General features: G+C 45.6%; 1 protein-coding gene across 5 annotated transcripts in view; it reads left to right on the plus strand.

Moving 5' to 3' along the window:
• The window catches only part of TNC (tenascin C), a 107,258-nt gene that overhangs the window by 56,869 nt on the left and 35,883 nt on the right, over positions 1–14,506 (plus strand). For 3 of the 5 annotated variants that reach the window (XM_063144764.1, XM_063144760.1, XM_063144761.1), the window contains 2 exons: positions 9,841–10,113; positions 11,677–11,949. The exons of the other annotated variants lie outside the window; for them this stretch is intronic. In XM_063144764.1, the coding sequence (XP_063000834.1) occupies positions 9,841–10,113; positions 11,677–11,949 (546 nt within the window). The remainder of the gene's footprint in view (positions 1–9,840; positions 10,114–11,676; positions 11,950–14,506) is intronic. 5 annotated transcript variants of the gene reach the window in all.

The raw sequence follows: 14,506 nt of genomic DNA on the forward strand, positions 1-14,506 counted from the left end.
CTTCTGATTCCTCTGTTAACCAACCGCACTTTAATTTTTCTGGCGTTCACAGGGGCTTTTCAGCTTCAACCTTTATTGGCTCCAATGTGGAGAAGGTCCTTCATATGGGCCCACCATCTATCCAACAAACGGTAGAAGGAGATGAAGCAGAGCATCCATACATTGACAACAGCATTATCTTTTATGTGCTATATTAGATGTGCCTGAGGATCAAGGATGTCAAAGAAATCTGTCTGGGGGGGGGGGGGGGGTGGAGGCCAATGGGGTTACCTAGCCTTGGCAGCCCTGGACTTTATTCCATTTCTTGCTATGGCACCCAACTCAATCTGCATCAAGTCAGGCCAGTCTGCAGATTTCCTGGGAATTTTGTGCATTATTATTATTATTATTATTATTATTATTATTATTATTATTACTACTCAGGGCAGAAGTGGCATCTGAGCTCCCAAACACTTAACAACACCTTTGAACACAGAGTTTTCAGCACCAAAAGAAATCTATTCCACAGCAATTCCAGCTGCTGGTGAGAAAATGTGTTCATGAAAACACACACACACACTGGTACCACATCACTTACTTCCAATCTAGTATTTCTATTTTGAGAGGAGTATCATAGAATCATAGAATAGCAGAGTTGGAAGGGACCTACAAGGCCATCGAGTCCAACCCCCTGCTCAATGCAGGAATCCAGCCTAAAGCATCCCTGACAGATGGTTGTCCAGCTGCCTCTTGAAGGCCCTTAGTGTGGGAGAGCCCACAACCTCCCTAGGTCACTGATTCCATTGTCGTACTGCTCTAACAGTCAGGATGTTTTTCCTGATGTCCAGCTGGAATCTGGCTTCCTGTAACTTGAGCCCGTTATTCCGTGTCCTGCACTCTGGGAGGATCGAGAAGAGATCCTGGCCTTCCTCTGTGTGACAACCTTTTAAGTATTTGAAGAGTTCTCTCATGTCTCCCCTCAATCTTCTCTTCTCCAGGATAAACATACCCAGTTCTTTCAGTCTCTCTTCATAGGGCTTTGTTTCCAGACCCCTGATCATCCTGGTTGTCCTCCTCTGAAGAGTAGAACCAGATTGTCACATGGTTGCTTATGCACAGATGCAAGTTAGAAAATGGTCTTCTGTATTCACTTGGTGGAGATTAAGGACATGCTGAGCTGGTCGTACAACACCCCATTTAATTGCAGATAAACCATCACAGGCAAAAGCTGATGTCCTCTTGATGGTTACAGCCTAAATATGATAAGAAAGCCCACTTAGACCTCTGCTCCAATTCTGGCAGTCCAGTGGCTGAAGAGCAACTAAGCAGATCAAAGTTTCCTTCTGTACATATTTACAAGATGTGCCTTAATATGCACTTTAGTGTCTGGACATTAAGGGAATCCCCCATTTCCTTTATGCCATATGTTTCAGCAATGGAGTCCTCTCATGAGGTGCGGGAAGACTGGCATGGGCAAGCGATTGACACCATGTGTAGAGTTTTGCGTCCCTGTGGTCCCACCTGTTCTCCACAACCCACGGCAAAGCAATGCCTTCTATCTCCCCCACCTCCTCTCGTGCAAGCACTGAGTCATTACTGACTCTTGGAGGGACGCCAGCTTTCGCTGACGTTTTCTTGGCAGGCCTTATAGCGGGGTGCGGGGTGGTTTGCCGTTGCCTTCCCCGGCCGTGATTACCTTTCCCCCAGCTAGCTGGGTACTCATTTTACCGACCTCGGGAGGATGGAAGGCTGAGTCGACCTGAGCCGGCTGCCTGAAACCAGCTTCCGCTGGGATTGAACTCAGGCCGTGGGGAGAGTTTCAGCTGCAGAAACTGCTGCTTTACCGCTCTACGTCACACGAGGCTTATCTCCCCCACACCCACCCACAAATGATCACAAATGATCACAAAGGCTCCATCACTTTCCCTTGACCGGATATTTTAAAACTGCAAGGGAGAGAAGGAGCTGTATTCCTGGCTCCCAGATCCACTAGCTGTAATATGAATCCTTGACGCAGGCAGTTTCTTTTAAAGACATGCCAAGTCAGCATTCCACAAATGCATATGCTTCAAGTCTCCAGAAGACATCCACATCAGACACTTACAGAAGGCCCCATAGCCAACGTGGGAGCCATTACACAAAAGTCTCCCTTGAAGAGCTGGGTGTACTGCACAGAACTTTCATTCCCCTTTCCCAATTCATCTGATCCATTTTAGAAACTTCTGTCTAATACATGCGCAAAGCAGTTTGACGAAAAACCCATCCAATTCAACCCTACTGTGATGTTCTTAAAATGCTGAGCATTTCTGGCGTTGGAGCCCAAATCCCCAGGGCTTTCTTTTTTGTTCCTTTCTCAGTGCTTATCAGTCCAGAGGGGTATTTTTTTTGTTGGGGGTGTACTAAGAACTCTGCATGGAATTGCCTGTAAACATTAAAGCTGGTTAGTCATTGTTTTAGCTGGGGAGTTGCTCTTGTCCCAGTATGTAAACATCAGGAGGATCATTCAGACAAGGGCCTGAAAGGATGCTGAGATCTCCTTGATAATCCTTCCCTTATCTCTCCGGATTGCCCCTGGCATGGGTAAGGGCCTCCCATCCTGAGCCAAATCACACAAGACATGTTATTTCATCCCCTGTGCCCTCAGATAACGTTGGCTGTCTTTGTACGCCCAAAGGGAAGTTCATGGTTTGGACATCACGCAGCAAAGAAGTTCACTCAGTAACCTGAACTTCTGAACTGGCTTCTTTGATCCTTAGGAGAAATCCCCCAGAGGTACCCCATGGAATCAAAGACAAGGACATTTTGAAAGCATTCCTCCAAAGAAAAAATAAGAGTCATTCCCCCCCCCCCCTTTCCCGGAAAAGAAGAAGAAGAAGAAAAGACTACGAATGAATAGCTGAGACTCCAGAGGAAGTTTAGCTGTAGAACCATAGAATCATAGAATAGCAGAGTTGGAAGGGGCCTACAAGGCCATCGAGTCCAACCCCCTGCTCAATGCAGGAATCCACCCTAAAGCATCCCTGACAGATGGTTGTCCAGCTGCCTCTTGAAGGCCTCTAGTGTGGGAGAGCCCACAACCTCCCTATGTAACTGATTCCATTGTCGTACTGCCCACTGAAACAAAAGGGACTTGAGTTACATTTTAATCTCAGCCTTCTTTCATGGAGCTCAGGGTAACAGATATGCCCATCCTTTTTACCGTCGCAACATCCCTGTGAGGCAGATCAAGCTGGACTTCATGACTGTGGGTGGAGATTTAAACCTGGGTCTTCCCCAGTCCTAGGCAGGATCTACACTACTGCTTTTAAATGGTTTATGACAGTAGTGTCAGCTGTTGGGGCCCAGGACACACACCATATATAGTTTTAAACTGTTTTCTAAGTGTCATATCCTGGTTGGTGTAGATTTGGCCCTAGCCTGGGATGTCAACCACCAGGCTAAGCTCACTTGCTTGATGATGAACTTATCCCATTCATTTAGATGGCACATTTATTCACAGACTCTTTTTCTAGGCAGAAGTGCAGTTCCACCCACATGGGGGCTCTGCTTTTTGTGACGATCAATACCACTGTTCCATGCTCCCCAATTCCCATAGCAAGAATTCCAGCAGTAGCCTTTTAAATGATTGGCTCTGCCTTCTGAAGAGACAGCACTGGAGACTCATGGCTCATTTTTGTTTTGTTTGTTTGTTGCAATATCTATTTGTATACAAGCTGAGTAGGACAATGCGGTCAGGTAATCCCACAGACAGTCCTAGCATTTCCGGTAGCATCCGTTCCCCCAAAAGCAAATGGCATGCCTTTGGAGCCAAAAGCAAAAAAAAAATGCAGCCCTCTTTTTCCTTTGCTCACTACATCCCAGATGCCAAAGTGGCTTTCACTTGTTCCAACTCAAACAAGCAAGGTACGTCTAGCAGCTAGTAGCCACCAGCCATGTTGTCAACAAAAAAGCAACCAACATCTGGCCATCAATGGTATTAAAAATCCTGTGTTGCAGATAAACTATATAATATCCCAGTGAAAAGGTTGGCTCCTCGCTTGACATGGCCATGACACAATGATAGCGGTCCGCACTCATCATCTTCCACCTTGCCACCTCTTCTGTTTTGTAGGTCCATGCCATTTGGTGTGATGGGGACCCCACATCCAGCGAGATGTTCCTCTAACATGATTTTTTCATCCATAATAGAAAGAAAAGAAAAGGAATAGTGAGGGGATTGCATTGGAATTCTTTATGACATTCAGATCCTTGCTGCGGACAATATGCACCATATATAGAGAAGGCAGAAGCTGGAGGCTTTACTTAGACTAGAGTATAATAAATACTGGAATTTCACTTTTGGAAGGAATGTTTATAGCCATGTATCTGTTGTTCTTCCAAGAAGCTCTCAACTCCAGCTTGTATTTATTCTTTATTAATCTATCTGCTCTGTCTGGCTACTATCCCCTAATCTAGGCCTCTACATTTCTCATATTTATTACATGTCTGCCCCTTTCTTCCTTTCAGTATGCTCAGCATAGCTATTCAGGGCTCCCAGTCAAAGTTCATGCCCAGTTACCTTCAACAGTGCAATAGAAAGAGACCTCATAGAGATGGGTGAGGATCTCTGCCCAGCTGGCATTAGTTCAGCTCTGGAATAGACCAAGATGCTTCGGGAAAAATTTGGGGGGGGATGCTTGGCCTATTTCCAAGCTAATCCCCCCCTTCCCTCCCACTTCCCAGTTCCACGAGCAACCCATGGCAAACAAGTAGAGAGAATAGGGAGTGTTTTCTCCCCACTTCCTTGTTTCCTACATCAATGCTTTTTTTGCATCGATAATGGTTGGATTTCTGAAGAAGGGGTCCTGTAGAGGGATTTCCCCACCAATATCTTAAAGGAATGATCCTATGCCTGTTTTATACAAGAAAAAGTCTAAACAGGCATAGGATTGCATCCTAAGATGACTCTGAAGAAAAGGTGATCTCTCCGTTACTCTTTTAGTCTTGCCATATATTTGCATGATATCTGCGAACTTGAACATAGCGCTGCTCCATAGGAAGGAGGCCTTAGTTACGGATCAATTTGCATGGTGCCTAAAGCAGCATCGGCATTTGGCTTCATTTTTAAGGAATGTCTGAGATGCCGCTCGTTCGGAGCATCCGCAAGAATTGCAGGCCATCTCTTGCCGGAATGTCGAGGTGCTTAAACGTTGCGAGGGGTGAACAGCAGCCAAGCGAAGCATGGCGTTTCGCTGCTCCCCTTCTGCCAATTTTTGCATGATGCATATTCTCAACGTGGCTGAACTGTTCGATTTGTCGAGACATATCCTGGGACGCCATACGGATATGCGTCTGTTGCAGCACATGCAACAAACCGGCTTCTGGCACTGCATGATGCCTTAATGATGCATGCGCAGTTGAGTCAAGATGTGTCCATTCGTGTCCCCTTTCAGAAACTCAGTGGCTAGGGCTGCTTTCCCTGAATCTGCTTCCCGACATGTTTCTCAGAACACTCCTGCTTTCGATGGGAGACACATTATGAGGTTTGCTAAGTAATCCACAAAGCTTTTATTAAGCAACAAACATCTCTTCTACCTGAAGAGAGTCTAACCTCTTGGAAACGTCCCCCTAGGCAAAACTATGCAAACTAAGCAAGACAATTGTCCACGCAAGAAGAATAGGAAGCCACTTCCCAAACGCCCGTAACTTCAGAGCGCCTGGAGTGGTTCTGCCATAATCGAACTGACTTTCTCACGCCTTCCTTCCACCCCATGCGTTTGAGCTTCCGGCGGACCCTAGCATCAGCTAGCTTGTCAGGACGCTCTCCTCCGGAAGAAAGCTCACTTCCCACTGAGTGTGTAGGATTTGGCCTTGAGGAGATAAGCTCTGGAGAGGGCTGATTTCCAGCTGGGGAATCACCCGTGAGAGCTTCCTCCCCAGCTAGTACAGGCTGGCTGGTGTCTGGCGCTGTGTCTTCTAGTTCTGAATCTGATTCTCAATGATTACCTGAAACATCTTTTCCAAAAACAGGGGCAGTAGGGCTAGACATGACACTTCCCTCCAGATCTTTTAGACCTTAATTCTAGTGGTGGGCGAGCTCGGGGAGTGTTCACCCTGCCATCACTGCAGCTCCCCAACACACAAACCAGGCTCTGCCAGCCTCTGCCAGATAATCAGCAGCCACCCACCCTAGCTTTAGAACATAAGAACATCAGAAGTGCCCTGCTGGATCAGACCAAGGGTCCATCTAGTCCAGCACTCTGTTCACACAGCGGACAACCAGCCGTCGGCCAGGGATGAACAAGCAGGTCGTCTTCTTCTTCTTCTTCTTCTTCTTCTTCTTCTTCTTCTTCTTCTTCTTCTTCTTCTTCTTCTTCTTCTTCTTCTTCTTCTCCTCCTCCTCCTCCTCCTCCTCCTCCTCCTCCTCCTCCTCCTTCTTCAGAACATCAGAAGTGCCCTGCTGGATCAGACCAAGGGTCTATCTAGTCCAGCACTCTGTTCACACAGGGGCCAGCCAGCCATCGGCCAGGGATGAACAAGCAGGACTTCTTCTTCTTCTTCTTCTTCTTCTTCTTCTTCTTCTTCTTCTTCTTCTTCTTCTTCTTCTTCTTCTTCTTCTTCTTCTCCTCCTCCTCCTCCTCCTCCTCCTCCTCCTCCTCCTTCTTCTTCAGAATATCAGAAGTGCCCTGCTGGATCAGACCAAGGGTCCATCTAGTCCAGCACTCTGTTCACACAGTGGCCAACCAGCCATCGGCCAGGGATGAACAAGCAGGACATGGTGCAACAGCACCTTCCCGCCCATGTTCCCAAGCAACTTGTGCACACAGGCTTATTGCCTCGAATACTGGAGATAGCACACAACCATCAGGGCTAGTAGCCATGGATAGCCTTGGCCTCCAGGAATTGATCCAACCCCCTTTTGACGCCATCCAAATGGGTAGCCATCACGACATCCTGTGGTAGTGAGTTCCATAATTTAACTATGTGCTCTGTGAAGAAGTCCTTCCTTTTGTTTGTCCTGGATCTCCCACCTATCAGCTTCATGGGATGACTCCAGGTTCTAGTATTTTGACAGAGGGAGAAAAACGTCTCCCTATCCACATTCTCTATACCATGCATGATTTTGTACACCTCTATCATGTCTCCCCTTAGTCTCCTTTTTTTCAAGCTAAGCAATCCCAGTTGATGTAACTTTCCCTCCTAGGGGAGATGCTCCAGCCCCTTCATCATTTTAGTTGCCCTTGTCTGCACTTTTCCCCAGCTCTATAATATCGTTTTTTAGGTGTGGTGACCAGAACTGTACACAGTACTCTAAGGCCATAGCTAGACCAGTTGCTGAGGAGCATGGGTGGGAGGGTGCTGTTGCACCATGTCCTGCTTGTTCATCCCTGGTCGATGGCTGGTTGGTTGATTGGCCACTGTGGCCATAGCTAGACCTAAGGTTTATCCCTGGATCATCCAGGGGTCAAACCTGTTCATCTAGGTGACACACAGGGGATCCAGTGCTCAGGCAGGGGCGAACCCTGGATCATCCCAGTCTAGCCGTGGCCTCAGTGTGGCCGCACCATAGATTTGTATAAGGGCAGTACGATACTGGCCGTTTTATTCTCAATTCCTTTTCTTATAATGCCTAAGTTACATTATGCTTTTAAGCTTTTCATGAGAAATGACCTGCTCCCAAATCATTGCTTCTGGAATTAGTCTTTTTAGAGTTGCTCATGACGCATGGTCGTCCCCACCTCTGCATGCTCTGGAGACATAGCATCGATTCTCTCTTTGCGAGCATGTGCAGAGAGACGATGTGACTGCTATTCATGACGTGCATGCAGAAATAGCAGTTATGTAGCCCCACTGTATGTCTCAGGGAAGCAGCGTTATCTGTGAAGAATGCCATTTACTGGGAGTAGAGACATTTCAATCACTCTGTTCTGGTGACATGCTAAGCCATGGTGGTTAAGCATTTTGAGTTAAAGGTTATGCCGTAGCCGCAGCATGTCATGTGAACCATTCTTAACCATGGTGACTGCATAACCATGGTTTAAACATGCTCACTATTTACTGCAAAAGGGTTATTTATTTATTTTATTGCATTTGTATACCGCCCCAAAGGCAAAGCTCTCTGGGTGGTTCACGTAAGATAAAAACACTTAAAAACAATATACAAAAAAAATAAAATAAAAGCCACCAAAACATGCAAAATGCACATACATTTAAAACCACGATAACAACTTTACAAGTGATGAGCCCAAAACCAGACACAGGCTCATTACGTATTGCTAAATGCCTGGGAGAAGAGAAAAGTCTTGACCTGGCGCCGAAAAGATGACAATGTCGGCGCCAGGTGGGCCTCATCGGGGAGATTGTTCCACAGTTGGGGGCCCACCACAGAGAAGGCCCAACCATGGCTTAGTGTGTCTTCTGAGTAGGTCCAATATGTGAAGTTTTGTGTGGTGGTAGGGAATGGGGTGGAAAATAGCAGAGAACTTTAGCACAGAGCTCTCTCCCAGCAATGTATGAGAGCCATGTTATGTGTTCACAATGATCAAATGGTACAACCCTGTGGAGACTGTACCATTTCAGAAGTGGTGGAGGGACTACATTATTCATACACTTTTGCCTGGAGTTAAAGCTGATTTGGGTTCAGTAGGTACACACATCTCCTGCAGATAAATATATCCTGCCTTTTTTCCTCCAAGGAACCCAAGGTAGCATACAAAATCCTCCTACTCTCCATTTTATCCTCACAACAACAACCCTGTGAGGTAGGTTGGGCTGAGAGTCCGTGACTGGCCCAAAGTCACCCAGAGGGTTTCCATGGCCGAGTGAGGACTAGAACCCGGATCTCCCAACTCCCAGTCCAACACCTTAGCCACTACACCACACTGGCTCTCACACTAGACTTAGAGCCAATTCTTCAGATAGGTGTGTGTATATATAAGAAGGCAGATTTATTTTTGTATATCAGAGAAATTCTCCTTGTTCGATTTCTTTTAAGTGGCCGTGACAATGCTTGAAGAATTTATTTATTTATTTATTTATTTGCCAATTCCTAACATGCTTATGTCTGGATGAGAACTTAGCCCCTCACCAAATTTCAAATTTCAATATTTTTTAAAAATGTTGTGATACATTGAATTGCATTTTAAAAATAGTATCTTGATACGTATTCCAAAGGAGTTTTAAAAGAGAGAGGAAGAAATAGCTGATTTGTGCAGAAATGGGACAGAGTGGAATGAAGAGTCAAAACATATTATAGTGACGTCTCCCAGAAATACACCGATCCATCTTTTCCTAATTGGAGGCAAATTTAAAACTAGGACCAAATGTCTCGTTTCATCCCAAATTGTCCTGCTTCACTTCCTCTGCTCAGAATTGGCTTGATCCAACCCTTTGCTGGTTCAGTTAGCTCTTTAGGGAGACGCCATTGGCATCGAAGGCCCCTGCACTTTCAACTTGGCTCGTAACCGCGTTACCGTAATGGCTTTGGAAGAGCAAATAATGAATTGTTAATAGCCGCTATAAAGCAGCAGTCCAAACCCTTGCTAGACCCCGTGAAGCATAATTAATGGTTGTAAAACCATTTTGCTGGAAATCGCTCCCTAAATTGCCTTTGAGGTCCTGCAACGTAATATGTCGGGTTTCTGTCTGTTTTCTCGGCTGGGTTGCCAAGTCTCCTCTGGAGATCTGATCCTAGGGATTTCTCATAAAGCAAACCTATACGGCCGTGTGAGTAAGCGAAAGAGAGACGGGCTCATAAATACGTAACCAGTTGCAAGTGGGGCTCATTAAGGAGAAAGCTCCAACCAGATGGCGTCTTGACAACCCTTTGGTTAATTTGGCCTGCGAATCTGATTAACCGACTGGCTCTCTGTCCTTACTCAGAGGAAGAACCTGAGCTGGGGGATTTATCAGTCTCCAGAGTTCACTGGGATGGATTCCAGCTCACCTGGACGGCAGCTGAAGGGGCCTATGAGAGCTTTGTCATACAGGTGCAGGAGTCTAACCGGACAGAAGATGGAAGGAAACTCAACGTTCTGGGCAGCTTGCGATCTGTCAATCTCACCAGCCTCCTGCCAAATACGCTTTATTCGATAACCCTCTATGGTGTAACTCAGGGCTACAGAACCAAGCCCCTCTCGGTTCAATCCACTACAGGTACCTTTTGGCATTCATTCACCTGATTTGGTCCATTCCATTGATTCATTCCTTCCTTTGCAGAAAGACAGGGGCATCTATCTCATTCCCATTTTCTTCCTCTAATGGTCAGTGAATCTTGTACAGCTTGGGTGTATCATTTTGCGATATCTTTTCAAGCTTTGGAACTGCTTCCTAGAGCAGCTAATCAAGCCACCGATTTACATGCTATTTGCTCCCTTGCTTTTTCATGGTGTGTTTGTTTTCTAAGGGGGAAAGAGGAAGAAGACAAAACAAGGATTAATCAATTGGGATATTTTCCTTGCGCTAAGAACATTTTTCACAGATCTTAACTCTTAAAATGAGAGGAATTTCGGCTTGACTCTGGATGAAAGTAACGTTTTCCATCCTGAAAGCCTGAATCTTAAATCTATGGGGGCTGGCTGAGTGGTATTTTACACATGCTCAGAGTGACTCCCTGCTTTATTTAATGAGCTACATGCATATTTGTCTTCCTTCCAAGGATGATAAGGCAGCATTCACAGCTCTCCCCCCCCACACACACACACACATATTTTATCCTCACAACAACCCTGTTAGGATGAAAGTTAGTTGCACAAGGTCATCCAGTAAGATTCATGGCTGTGTGGGGATTTAAATCCAGTCCTGCTCTCGTACTCTGCTCACTACACCACGCTGCCTCTCTTTATTATCCTTTGTTTCAGAGTTGGGCCCCTGGGCACTGAAAAAAGAGCCTTCTCCAATGTGATGCCATCCAGATCTTTTGGACTCATGACTCCCATCATGCCTAAACATTGGCCAGGTTGGCTGGGGCTAGTTGTGATCCAAAACATCTGGATACCACCAAGTTGGAGAAGACTTTAGATTTTGAGTCCTTGAGAGGTTTGGTCCAAATCCTTCCTTTTCATGATTAAATCTGATTGTTCGGAATGTTCTCCAGTTCCCTTTGTTGTTCCCTTTGAGAAATTCTTGCTACATCTTCTTTAATCCATTGCAAATCTCGTTAATGGGGATAAAACATCAGGGTCATGCTGCTTGCAAAACATGCATCAAGAAATTAAACATCTTCGTACTGCATTTGGCTTCGCTGTCCCTGCTGGAAAGATTGCCATAACTTGCCATTTTCCCATTTCTATTGAAGGATCCCAGTCAAGACAATTTCCCCTTGGATAAACCTTTCGGAGATGCTATGCACCCAGTGCTTTGCTAAGTCTCTCTGCTTTTGCGTCGCTTCTTTTAACCTGGTCCAGCAAACTCCTGCCCAGCATGGATGGCCAACTAGATGTCAGAGATGCCAGCCCACCTTTTCACTTAGAGACACCATGGAAGGAAACGCTGCATCAATCCTGATGAACCACTCTGCATTCTGCTTTAGATTTGCATGGCAGCTCAGGATATTCTCATTTTATGCCAAGCATCTAACTGTGTGTAGCCTTGTAGCTTCTTCTCATTTTGCCTGCTTGAGTTAGCCTCTCTGCTTCATCCCCTGCCTAGCTCACTGGGAACTGGAACCGGCTTCAAACATTCACTTTAAAAAGCTCAATATTTTTTCCCCTTCTTTAGCATTGAAGCCAGAAGTCGGCGATCTAACCGTTTGGGGCATTACTCCTGAAAGCTTCAACCTTTCCTGGACGACCATCCATGGAATCTTCGATACCTTTACCATTGAAATTATTGATTCTAACAGGTTGTTGGAGCCCATGGAATACAACATCTCAGGCCATTTAAAGACTGCTCATATCTCAGGGCTCTCTCCCAAAACTGATTTCATTATCTACCTCTATGGAATCACACGTGGTTTCCGTACTCAGGCATTAAGTGCCTCTGCTACTACAGGTATCTAATCCTACCTCATATGCTAAAGCATGTGTTAATTCTCCTTCAATCTACTTTTCAGGGTCTTTTCTGACCTCTGCTCTGTTGTTGATTCACTTGTGTTCTGATAAGCTGTGCAAATGGGCAACCGAAATCTAGGTAGCCTTCTCTAAGCTTCATCCCACGTACCTGTTTCCCTCGAATTATCCCCATAGTATAAAGTTGTTGTTGTTGTTGTTGTTAGCTAAATCACACACCAGGCGGTGGCACTCCTAAGTTCCTTTGCATACCAGGAAAATTATTATTATTATTATTATTATTATTATTATTATTATTATTTATATAGCACCATCAATGTACATGGTGCTGTACAGAGTAAAACAATAAAATAGCAAGACCCTGCCGCAGAGGCTTACATTCTAATAAAATCATAATAAAACAATAAGGAAGGGAAGAGAATGCACCAAACAGGCACAGGGTAGAGTAAAACTAACAGTGTAAAAGGGTTAAAGGGGTTGAAATGTAAAAAATCATTTAAAAAATCAACAGATGACCCAATCTGATTCAAATTTGGTATGCTTAAAGCCCTCTTTAATATCTATTACTGTGCCAATTTTGATGTCTTTAGCTTTAAAATTTACGCAGATGTAAGCATTTGTTTAATTTGTACTTTAAACATATCAAATCATCCTCCTGCGCCCCCAGTGGCCGCTCGGAGAACAACAAAAGATTTGCTCCTAAAGAGGTAGTTAAATAAGTCAGGTTTTTTATATATGAAGCACAATTAAAGCAGGACGCCTGGGAGCACTTCACAGACAAAGCAGATTATAAACTGGAAAACTTCGGAGTCCTTTGCACGCAATTCACAGTGATTGCACAGTAAAACGCTGGTGTGATGAAGCTATCTATCAGGAAAGACAATAGCATCTGGGGCTCAAGAATTTAGAAAGAATGGGAAATAAGGGGGAATATGGACAAAGTTTATAAATTTAGTCGTGGCAAAGAGGAAGAGGGACGGAGATCCAGGGAAGGGGGATTCTTCCCCTGTCTCCCATAAACACTAGAACCTGAAGTCATCCAATGAAGGTGAATGGTAGGAGGTTCAGGACTGACAAAAAGAAGGTCTCCTTCCACATAGTTTAGAACTTCTTCCATAACTTATTTGCTGGCACAAGGCATGGTGACGCTCACTGGTTTAGTTGGGTTTAAAAGAAGACGAGATCAATCCATGGAGGCTAGAGCTATCAATGGCTATGAGCACGTTTCGGAAGACCAGTCGCTGGAGGCAAAGACAAGAGATGGCTATTGCCTTTGTGTCCTGAATGTGGGCTTCCCAGGAGGCCTCTGATTGGCCACTGGGGGACATAGGATGCTGGATTAGATACACCTTTGGTCTGATTCAGCAGGTCTCTTATGATGAGCAGCAGCTAACTAAAGAAGCATTTGTTGAAAAGGCAATAGAAATTCTCATTAGGCCGCTGGAATATTCCTCTTACCTCAGCTGCAATGGAGATTTCTAGATCCCAGTTGAGATGGTGACTGAGCTCTGGGCTGTACCACCTCAGTTTATAGGGAGGGTCTGAATCATCCCAGCTACGCACATTCCTCTGCAATTAGTAGGGTGTGCACAGACCCCCCAATCCGCTTCGTGGCCCGATCCAGAAAGTCCAGATCGGGCCCGATACTCTTCGCGCAGCTCCGCCCGACTCCCGCTCCGCTCCGCAGAGCGAGATCCAGCTTTGTCGCTGTCACTATATGGGCGGCAGCAGCGGCGCAAGATAAGCCACCCACACACCTTGCCCCCTTACCTTCCTCTGTCGCGAGCTTCAATTCAGGCCCCGGTTGAAGCCAGAAGAGGCCTCAGACTTCACTTCTGGCTTCAACCGGGGCATCAATTGAAGCCCGCGACAGAGGAAGGTAAGCGTCCCTCCTCCCTGCTCCCTTACCTGGTGCTGCAGCTGCCGCCACATGGATGGCGCTGCCGGCAGCGCCAGATGAGTCCCCCTCCCCCCCACTTACCTGCAGGCGAAGCTCCGGATTGAGGCGATCCTCTTCGCCTCGATCCGCAGCCCCCCCGACTCTCTTCGCTTCTGCCTTTTCCGGAGGCGAATTAGGCTGTCTCACTCCTGCTTCTCTGAACCGAAGAGAAGTGGAGCACATCCCTAGCAATTAGCATGTCTAGCAGAGGAACCTATGACAGATTTACTCTGTTGAGGGGTTTCTTTAACCCGGTTTGCACTTCCAGACAATTTCTGACTTTGATTCATTTATTTATTTATTACATTGCTGTACTACCCAACAGCCAAAGGTCAGAATCCATACATTTTCAAGCTTGAGATCTGTTCCACAAAAAGAAAAAGGAAAGGAACAGGTTTAGGGAGCGGAAATTATTATTATTATTATTATTATTATTATTATTATTATTATTATTATTTGTATCCCGGCTTTTGCCCAATACTGAGTAGATTTATGTGTGGAAGGATGTATGTGCAAGTTCCATTTCCAGGACCAGAAACACATTCCTGACCTTTGAAACATTTCCTTCTGCAATTCTGTGTCCACCTTCCTGAGCCGCTGC

This window comes from Elgaria multicarinata, chromosome 19 (assembly GCF_023053635.1).
Source record: "Elgaria multicarinata webbii isolate HBS135686 ecotype San Diego chromosome 19, rElgMul1.1.pri, whole genome shotgun sequence".
Classification (NCBI taxonomy): domain Eukaryota; kingdom Metazoa; phylum Chordata; class Lepidosauria; order Squamata; family Anguidae; genus Elgaria; species Elgaria multicarinata.